The sequence below is a fragment of the Silene latifolia genome, chromosome 8 (assembly GCF_048544455.1).
Source record: "Silene latifolia isolate original U9 population chromosome 8, ASM4854445v1, whole genome shotgun sequence".
In the NCBI taxonomy this organism is placed as follows: Eukaryota; Viridiplantae; Streptophyta; class Magnoliopsida; order Caryophyllales; family Caryophyllaceae; genus Silene; species Silene latifolia.
The window spans coordinates 54675522-54685433 of NC_133533.1; the positions used below are offsets into that span (position 1 = coordinate 54675522).

Consider the following 9912-nt stretch of genomic DNA (forward strand, 5'->3'; position numbering starts at 1 on the left):
GTATCTATGGTAATCGCTGTAGTATGGGACACATTAATGAGAACGCGAAAAACAGCTCATCAAAAATGGAGCTATCTCGGCCTTTGATTTTCAATCATTTGGCACGTGTGAATCATGTCTCATCGGTAAGATGACTCGGATTTCCTTCAAAGGTGTTGGAATGCGCGCTGCTGACCTATTAGGACTCATACACATGGATGTATGTGGTCCTATGTCAATCACCGCACGAGAAGGCTATAGGTATTTCATCACTTTCACGGACGATTTAAGTAGATATGGCTATGTCTACTTAATGAAGCACAAAAGTGAATCCTTTGAGAAATTCAAGGAATACCGAGAATAGGGCAGAACCTATTAGGTAGGAAGATTAAAACACTGCGTTCGGATCGTGGTGGCGAGTATCTTTCTCACGAGTTTGATCAACACCTAAAGGACTGTGGGATTGCCCTACAGTTAACTCCACCTGGAACACCTCAGTTGAATGGTGTGTCCGAACGGAGAAATCGAACACTACTTGATATGGTTCGATCCATGATGAGTCACACCGTGTTGCCTGACTCGTTATGGGGTTATGCTCTTATGTCAGCTGCTCTAATACTTAACCGAAGTCCGTCTAAAGCTGTTGACAAGACTCCATATGAACTATGGAAGGGAACGGTCCCTAACTTGTCCTTTATACGGGTTTGGGGCTGCGAGGCTTATGTCAAGTGGAGACCTGAAGATAAGCTCGGCCCGCGATCGGTCAAGACATACTTTATAGGTTATCCTAAAGGAACACTTGGTCATTACTTCTATTCGCCAACCGAACAACGTGTATTTGTTGCGGCCGGTCGACATTCTTAGAGAAGGAATTTCTCGAGAATGCAAAGAGTGATAGAACCTTCGACCTGTCGGAGATTCCAGAACCAAACACCGAGCAACCATTGGAGGAACCTGTTCCTTCAATCCCGGCTGCGGTGAATATTCCTGAGGAACCTAGGAGGTCGGGAAGAGTCTCTATTCCTCCGCATGGATACATTGGTATGGTCGAGGAACATGACATAGATGACGTTCTACTCTTAACGAGTAGTGAACCCGCAACCTATAAAGGTGCCATGACTAGTTCTGACTCAAAGCTATGGCTTGAGGCCATGCAATCCGAGATGGACTCTATGTATGAGAACAACGTATGGGATCTTGTTGACTTACCTGCTAAGGTTCGTCCCCTTCAATGCAAATGGCTTTACAAGATAAAGCATTATGTGGAAGGTCAACAAGATATCTATAAAGCACGACTAGTTGCTAAAGGTTTCACCCAAGTGCCAGGCTTGCACTACGATGAAATTTTCGCACCCGTAGTCATCTTTGCGTTCCATTCGGATTATCTTAGCGATTGCCGCTTTTCATGACTATGAAATTTGGCAAATGGATGTGAAAACCGCCTTCTTAAACGGATTTTTGGAGGAAGAGTTGTACATGGTACAACCCAAAGGTTTCATCGATCCTTTACATCCTAAGAAAGTGTGCAAACTTAAGCGTTCCATTTATGGACTTAAGCAAGCATCTCGGAGTTGGAATCATCGCTTCGACCAAGTGATTAAAGAAAATGGATTTACTCGATCGGTCGAGGAACCATGTCTTTATATCAAGTCGAGTGGGAGCAAGATTGTCTTCCTAATATTGTATGTCGATGACATACTCCTGATTGGGAATGACATACCTCTCTTAACTTCGGTGAAAGTATGGTTGAAAAACCATTTCCGGATGAAAGATCTGGGAGAGGCACAAAGAATTCTAGGCATCCGTATCTATCGAGATAGATCACGACGGATGCTATCTCTCGATCAGAGTCTTACATAGACAAAGTCCTAGAGAGATTCAGCATGACTAACTCCAAGAAGGGGTTCCTTCCTATGGCTCCAGGGGTGCATTTGAGCAAGTCTCGGGCACCAGAGACACCGGAAGAGAAAGAGCGCATGACACGGATTCCTTATGCTTCGGCTATAGGATCAATCATGTATGCCATGATATGCACACGTCCGGACGTGGCATATGCATTGAGTATGACAAGTCGATTCCAACAGCATCCAGGTGAACCACATTGGCTGGCTGTCAAGAACATTCTTAAGTACCTACGGAGGACTAAAGATTGGGCATTGACTTATGGAGGCGAACAAAAGCTATGCGCAACCGGTTACGCAGATGCTAGCTTCCAAACGGATCGAGATGACACGAAATCTCAGTCTGGATTCGTTTTTACTCTTAATGGCGCGGCTGCATCAGTGGAAGAGTTCCAAACAAATCACATGACAGATTCTATGACTGAGTCCGAGTACTATGCCGCGTCTGAAGCTACAAAGGAAGCGATATGGATGCGTCAATTCTTACATGGGCTCTCTGTAGTGCCTAGTTCGAATGACCCGATCACCATCTATTGCGACAATAGTGGTGCCATCTTCCAAGCTAAGGAGCCAAAGTCTAGCAACAAATCTAGACATGTACAACGGAAAGCTCATCTAATCCGAGATTACGTGGAGCAAAAGGAAGTAGTGATAGAAAAGATTGCTACGAGATGATAACATAGCGAGATCCTCTCACTAAAGCATTACGACAAGATAAGTATGAAGGGCATGTTAATTCCATGGGAATTAAACGTGCTCCTAAGTTGTAGTACTCTTTTATGGATCAGATTCATTCTCTCTTGTACTCTATACGACATCATCGTTTTGATATTTTATATATATATTTTGTTTTTCATGTGGATTTGTACGACAAATTTTGAACACCACAAAGTGAACTGAACGAACATTATATTTTTCAGTCCTTAATTGCCCACATGAGTGATAACTCGGCAATTATTTTGTGATGTTGGTTGATGGTGGGTTCAACGAGCCATAAGTCAACCGGTTGACGACCAATCACGAGGCGATTTATACGGATATTTCGTAGGACACAATTGTGACATCGACGTGGAGTCCTAAATGTTTTATAACATTCGGTGCCCGGTCGTGGATAGGACCTCCATGGTGATCCTAAGAGTCGATTCTTTTGACTATCGATTGTCTCTTGAGACTAAGGCGGATTTTGGGTGACTTTGGTTTCTTTCTCACGGTCATCCGTAACAGAGGGCCAAGTAGATTTTTTTAAGGTCATTTCATCGTGCTTAGATCGGAAGGAGTTCGAGTTGAAGGAAATATTCAGCCTTTATCGGGTACTCGATATTTCTCAGGGCCACTCGAGGAGTCAGAATCGAAATGCATGGCCATGCTCGAATACGGATTCGTTTTATCAGTTAAGTTACTCTCTAGTCGGGAAACCACTCTAGATACAGATCGATTGTAAAATACGACCTTTGTGGATCCGGATCAGCAAATTGTTTTACATTGTGTGGGAGAAATTTTAAATGAATATGAGAATCGGTTATCGCACATACACTTGTACGGACAAGTGGGAGTTTGTTGGGTTTGTGTCCTCCATTAGTGCGGATAACGTCATTGCACATACACTTGTACGGACAAGTGGGAGCTTGTTGGGGTTGGTGTCCTTAACAGTTAGTGCAAGGACTTATAAACCTCTAAAAGGATCAAAGGGCATACTTTTGGTATTATTATCAGTTGATCCACGTTTATCAATAACGGTTGGCTTGCTAGATAAGTTTGACGTTATTGTCATACAGATGATGGTGATCAACCGATCCCTAAAAGTCACACCTATAGGATACGTTCGAGAGATGTGACGGTATGAAAATACAATCATGTAGATGCCAAATTTGACTAACCAGTTAGTCCGAGTTATTTGACTAGTAATTAGTCAAAATGTGATGTTGAGATATTATATTTAATACGGATTAAATATTATGGGCTAAGGCGAATTAACCAGTTAATTCGTAAAATTAAATATAAGCGTTTTATATTTGATTAATGTATATTGAATTTAATTATACAATATCGTCTTCGTCGGACATGTATTAATACTTCAACTAACCCGTGTTATTAGTTGATGTTTTAATAGCCGATAACCGATGACGATTTATAATAAACAGCGTCATATACATTTAGCAATTTCGAGCCAGTCCACGAGGTAAAAATTAAGAGGAAGTGGAAGCCCACTTCCCCATGCATACCTCGGTCCGGCCAGAACCAAACAAAAGGAGAGACTCCCTCTCCTTTTGACCTAGACAATTTCATTTGACAGAAAACTAGGGTTTTGGAGATTATTTTCTCTCTAAAACTGAGATCTCACATCTCGAGAAAAGCTCACATCAAGTTCTCCCAATATTGCAAGGCAATCGGAGAACACGTTCTAGCACAAGGGCATTTCTCGGACAAATCTTGGGTGCAACAATTAGGAGGGAATCTCGTTTGATTTCTGTTCTTTACGCCGTGCATCAAAGGACCCGAGGTTGATTCTTTATCTTTATCGTTTTATTGTTGTGTTTCGTTTATGACCATTTTTCACATGTTAAATTTACGTTATAGTCCTATATTTAGAGGGTCTTATACGGATATTACCCTACATGCCAAGATACCTAAAGGGGAACTGGCCTTCAGAGAAGCTAGTGACGGCAAGGATGGCAGTTTTGATGTCAGGATGAACTCCTCCAAAATAGATGTTAGTCTTTTCAACATTAGCAGAAAGACCAGAGAAAGCTGCAAAGTGATGAAGCATTTGTTGGACAGCTTGAACAGAAGGGACGCCCCCTCTAGTGAATACCATAAGATCATCAGCAAAGATGAGATAAGTCAAGTTGATTCTACTACACTTAGGATGACGAGAGACATTAGGGAGAGTGCAAAGAGTTCTAAGGTATCTGGAAAGAATTTTCATCCCCAAAACAAACAGATATGGGGAAAGGGGGTGACCCTGTCTAACCCCACTCTTACCAGGGAAGAAACCTGAGATTTGTCCATTCAATTTCAAAGAATACCAAGGACTAGAAATACATCGCAGGACCCAGTCTGCAAATTTTTGAGGGAAACCATAGCCTTTGAGCGTATTAGCAATAAAATTCCATTGAAGGGAATCAAATGCTTTCCTAATGTCAACTTTAATCAAACACCTAGGAGAGATATTACTCCTATTATACCCTTAAACTAAAGTCTGGGAAAGCATAATGTTTTCAAAAAATATTTCTATGTTTGACAAAAGCAGCCTGCTCAGGTCCTACAAGGGAAGGAAGGACACTTTGAATCCTATTAGCCAGGATTTTACTTACTGTCTTGTAGAAGAAAGTACAGCAGGAGATAGGTTTGTAATCAGTAATAGCAGCATGGTTAGTTTTCTTAGGAATCAGAGAAATAAGGGTGGAAGTAGCCTGCTTGGACATGTGATTACAATGAAAGAAATGAGCCACAGCCTTACAGAAATCCTGAGCAATGATTGGCCAAGCTTATTTAAAGAAGCCAGCTGAAAAACCATCCGAGCCAGGGCTACTGTTGGAGTCCATTCCAAACACAGCATCACGAATTTCTTTAGTAGGAATGTCCTTGATCAAATCATTACCACAGTTGAACCAGAAAAACAAAGTCCCAATCCAAATCAGCAACATCAGAACTAGTGCCTAATAAGTGTTGGTAATAATCCTGAAATGCCTGATTGATAGAGGGAGGGTCAGTATGAAGCTGTCCATGCTGATCCTTGATGGCACCAATAACTTGTTGATTATGTCTCTCAAAAACCATAGCAAAGAAGTATTTAGAGCTACAGTCAGAGTGTTGCATGTTCTTAACCTTAGCTCGTTGATATAAAATGCTCCGCTCAGTTTCCATAAGATGACTGTAGGAGGCCACAAGTACTCTCTCTTGATGGATAAGGGCAGCAGAGAAAGGATCAGAAATAAGCTTCCTTTGACAGTCTACAAGGGAATCCTTACACTACTACAGATACAGGCTATAACAATGGTTAAAAACCGTTGTTATATAAAAAAACGAACGTTGTTAAAGCGTCCTTTGTAGTAGGTTTTAACAACGGTTGGTTTTTCTAAGAAACCGGTTGTGAAAACTATTAACAACGGTTTAAAGTAGAAAAAACCGTTTTGGAAAGGGTGACTCAATTTTGGTGGGAAAGTTATAACAACGGTTATAGTATTAAAAACCGTTGTTATAACTAAAGACAACGGTTTTTTTTTAAATAACCGTTATTGTTTATTTTAAAAAAAAAAATTAAATATTACTAGATGCATGCATTATTCCGGCGGCCCGTTATAATTCCGATGCATGCATTATTACTGCCAATCCCTGCATATGAATGGACAATATATGGAATGAGAAGGGTTATAAGATTTGAAGCAAAGATATGATGGCACAACTTCCTAAACATATATTAATTAAAAAACAACTCAAAAGACACATTACTTGGTATAAATACATGCATTATCTCAACCACCATTCCATTATCTCACTATATATCTCCAAACCCTAACTGCTAAAACAAACTCCAAACCCTAAATCTTTCAAACAAACTTCAAACTTCATCAACAATGAATGATACCATCCGTAAGACTGTTACTATGACCGAGCACAACAGGAGTTTCATCCGCCGATTGCTGGACATCGAGGACAGGTACAGGAGCTACCTTGAGGACGCTCGGACCGCACTCAAGGATGCCAAAAAAAAAGGCTTGACAGAGCAGCAGTTGTTGCAGCTATATGACGATATAGCAACTGCTGAACGAAACCTCCAAATAGCTAAGGAGAAGAGGATGGATATCATAGAAGAGAATGAGACTCTCTATGCATATCTAAGAATTGCATTTTTATCAATGTAATTCATTTTTTAATTTATGTATTTATGTATTTATATATATATATATATATATATATATATATATATATATATATATATATATATATATATATATATATATATATATATATTAATTAATTAAGTTTATCATGCATTCCTCTCTATCATCTTGCTTCTTCTTTGTTTTGTTTTATTTAATTTGTTTTACAAGCTAATAAACGCAGAAAAACAACAGTGACAAAACTAATTAAGCGAATAATACTTAGAGAAAGAACATAATGATCGATAAAAACACATGTAAATGAAATAATTAGAGAAATAAAATAATGACTGAGATGACAAAACCTAAATTAAATCATGCATATTTACCTGATAATTAGAGAAAGTAAGAGACGATGAAACCAACAGTGACGGCGAGATGATAAAGCGACGATGAGGAAGAGAGAAAGATACGATGAGAAAGTGTGTTTGTGTTTGTGTTTGTGTTTGTGTTTGTGTTTGTGTTTGTGTTTGTGTTTGTGTTTGTGTTTGTGTTTGTGTTTGTGTTTGTGTTTGTGTTTGTGTTTGTGTTTGTGTTTGTGTTTGTGTTTTTGTTTGTGTATGTTTGTGTTTGTGTTAGGTTTGTGTTTTGTGGTTGTAGCTGATCTGTGTTTGTGTGGTTTATAGTATGGAAAGTATTGACAACGGTTGTTAAACAAAAACCCGTTGTCATTACAGAATATATTAACAACGGGTCCATAGTAAACCGTTGTTAAAAAGTATTAACAACGGGTTTATATATAACCGTTGTAATTACTTTTCACTAACTTTGCGCCAATTTTGCGCCAAATTATTAACAACGGTTGTGCATGTTTGACCCGTTGTTAAAACCTATAACATCGGTTATGAAACCATAACCGTTGTAATTAATTTTAGTAAAATTTGCGCCATCCGTTCTACAACGTCTTATGGTGATTTTCGTGGATAAGCGTTGTTAAAGGGGCGTTGTAGTTGCCTGGATTTGTAGTAGTGTAAACAGTCTTCACTCTAAGAGAAATATTGCTAATGTTCTCTTTGTGAAACTTAGTAAGGGCAGTCCTAACACTTTTCAATTTCTCAAATAAATTGAACATGGGGCTACAGATTTTCTCAAGCAGATGCCAAGCAAAGAAGAATGATGAGCAAGATAAGCTGGATGATCAATCCAACTGTTCAAGAAACTACACCTCTTCACCTTCTTACTGTCATGAGAAACATGAACCAGGACAAGAGAATGATCAGATAATCCAGCTTCCTGAAATAAGGCAAAAGAATCAAGCAGGGAAGCAAGTCAACCATGATTAACCAGGACCCTATCCAGCTTGGACCAGACCCTAGAATGGGGGTCTTGCTTATTATTCCAGGTCATTTCACAACCAGAACTAGTTAGATCATCCAAACTACATGCATCAAGACAATTATTGAACTCAATCATGTCCTGCAAAGCTGGAGGGTTATTGCTGAGTTTTTCAAAAGGCTGTATGACCACATTAAAATCCCCAAGGACTAACCAAGGTTCAGCAAAAGAAACATCTGCTAACCCACTCCATAACCTTTGCCTTTCATGAGCATCATTACTTCCATACACCATGCTTATATGGAGATCCATATTAGACCCATGATGATGAACATTGAGATCAATAAATTGATCCTCAATCCTACTATTAACTATGGCAACAGTGCTATGGTTGGAGAAGACCCAAATCCTACCATTGTAATGTTTATTGTAGTTACTCATTATACTCCAATTCTGAAACTTTGTTCGGATTTTGAAAGCCTTATTTACTTTTACTCTAGTTTCCAAAAGAGCCAAGATGTCAATATTATTATCTTTGAGATAATCACGAACCTCACTATGCTTTATGGGACAATTAAAACCACGAATATTCCAAGAAACTATCTTCATGTTAACTTATTAGGAGGAACCACAGTCACTATAGGAGCCACTATTGTTTCAGAGAAACATTTTGAGTGTTGCTCAGGTGTAGAAACAGTGGGAGAACCAACTACAAAGGGGGAAACACTGCCTAGCTTAGAGCATCCCGAGCTTAGGTCCACCACAGTAGTATCTCCAACTTCCTGATTCACACCCAAACCATCACCTAGTTCCTGAGAAGTCTGCTGAACTTCATCTTGTTCTAGAAGCTAAAATTGTTTCACCAAAGGCACGTTCTCAAGTAGAGGATCCTCTGGAGGAGGGGAGATATCTGCCCCCTCAGAAGAACCAGGGAACTCAGTAAAAGTGCCATCCAGAAAAGGGTCAGCAACATAGGAATCAGAGTCCACAAGTTATGGAGCAACAACAGTGTCTTCCTTAGAGTCAGTGGAGGGAACAACAGGCTCAGGTTCCTTTTGAGACTTGCTATGCCATTTACAGGTGCCAATTTTGTGCTCCATTTTGCCACATCCAGAGCAATAGAAGGGTACCCACTCATACACAACTTGCTGAGTAATTTGACCCAAGAAAGGAGTATGAATGATAACAGAATCCATAAAGTCCTGAGATAGATCAATTTCCACCAGAACTCTAGCAAAAGAGAGCTTATCCTTATTGGTTGTGGCAGGATCTGCAAATAAGGGTTAACCCACCTTACTAGCAATTTTACTTAGCACTATTTCAGACCATAAGTAAGGGTCTAAGCCAGGAAAGAGGACCCAGACAGGTACTTTGGCAACCTTTTCCATTTCTCCAGAAAAACTAAGAGTCCATTGTTTCAAGATAAGGGAGTTGTTACCAATTTTCCAAGGCCCTAATCTTAGAACATTTGACATAGCTTCCTGAGATGAAAATCTAAAAGCAAACCACCCTTTTTTGTAGTATTGAACAGTTGGAACAACAATATTGATCCAATGTTTAGCAACAAAATCCTGAACATCTTTGAGTTTAGGCTTAGCCCCAATTACATGCCCCATTAAATTAAATTCCCAGTTTTCAGCTCATGTTAAAAGTCCTGAGGTTCAATCACAACTTCAGGAGCTTCAACACTAGATTGACAGCAATGTAAACTCATTCCAACATTTTGAGGAGGTTTGACTACATGAGACTAAGATTTCGCCATTTTCGGACTCGAATAAGTTTTTTGTTCAATTTATTTAGCAGCATTAGAGGGATTAGACCGATCACCAGAATTAACCTCTACGGGATCAGACACAACAGGAACTGCTAAATTC

General features: G+C 39.5%; 1 protein-coding gene across 1 annotated transcript; it reads right to left on the bottom strand.

Annotated features, from left to right (window-relative positions):
• Positions 1–4491: 4491 nt before the first annotated feature.
• LOC141595200 (uncharacterized) lies at positions 4492–8647 on the bottom strand. Its single transcript, XM_074415170.1, has 5 exons — positions 8048–8647; positions 7834–7996; positions 5493–5833; positions 5215–5347; positions 4492–4874 (listed from the first exon to the last, which is right to left on the bottom strand). The coding sequence occupies exons 1-5, from the start codon at positions 8645–8647 to the stop codon at positions 4492–4494; spliced, it is 1620 nt and encodes a 539-aa protein (XP_074271271.1).
• Between the last annotated feature and the right edge of the window lie 1265 nt (positions 8648–9912).

Bases quoted from the DNA above. Each gene is read 5' to 3' on its own strand.
- LOC141595200 (XM_074415170.1), bottom strand. From the start codon at position 8,647: ATGAAGATAGTTTCTTGGAATATTCGTGGTTTTAATTGTCCCATAAAG. The intron at 7,997-8,047 runs GTTAATCATGGT...GCCTTATTTCAG, and splicing joins CCAAGCTGGATAGGGTCCTG to GAAGCTGGATTATCTGATCA. The intron at 5,834-7,833 runs GTTCAATTTATT...ATTCCCTTGTAG, and splicing joins GAGAAAATCTGTAGCCCCAT to ACTGTCAAAGGAAGCTTATT.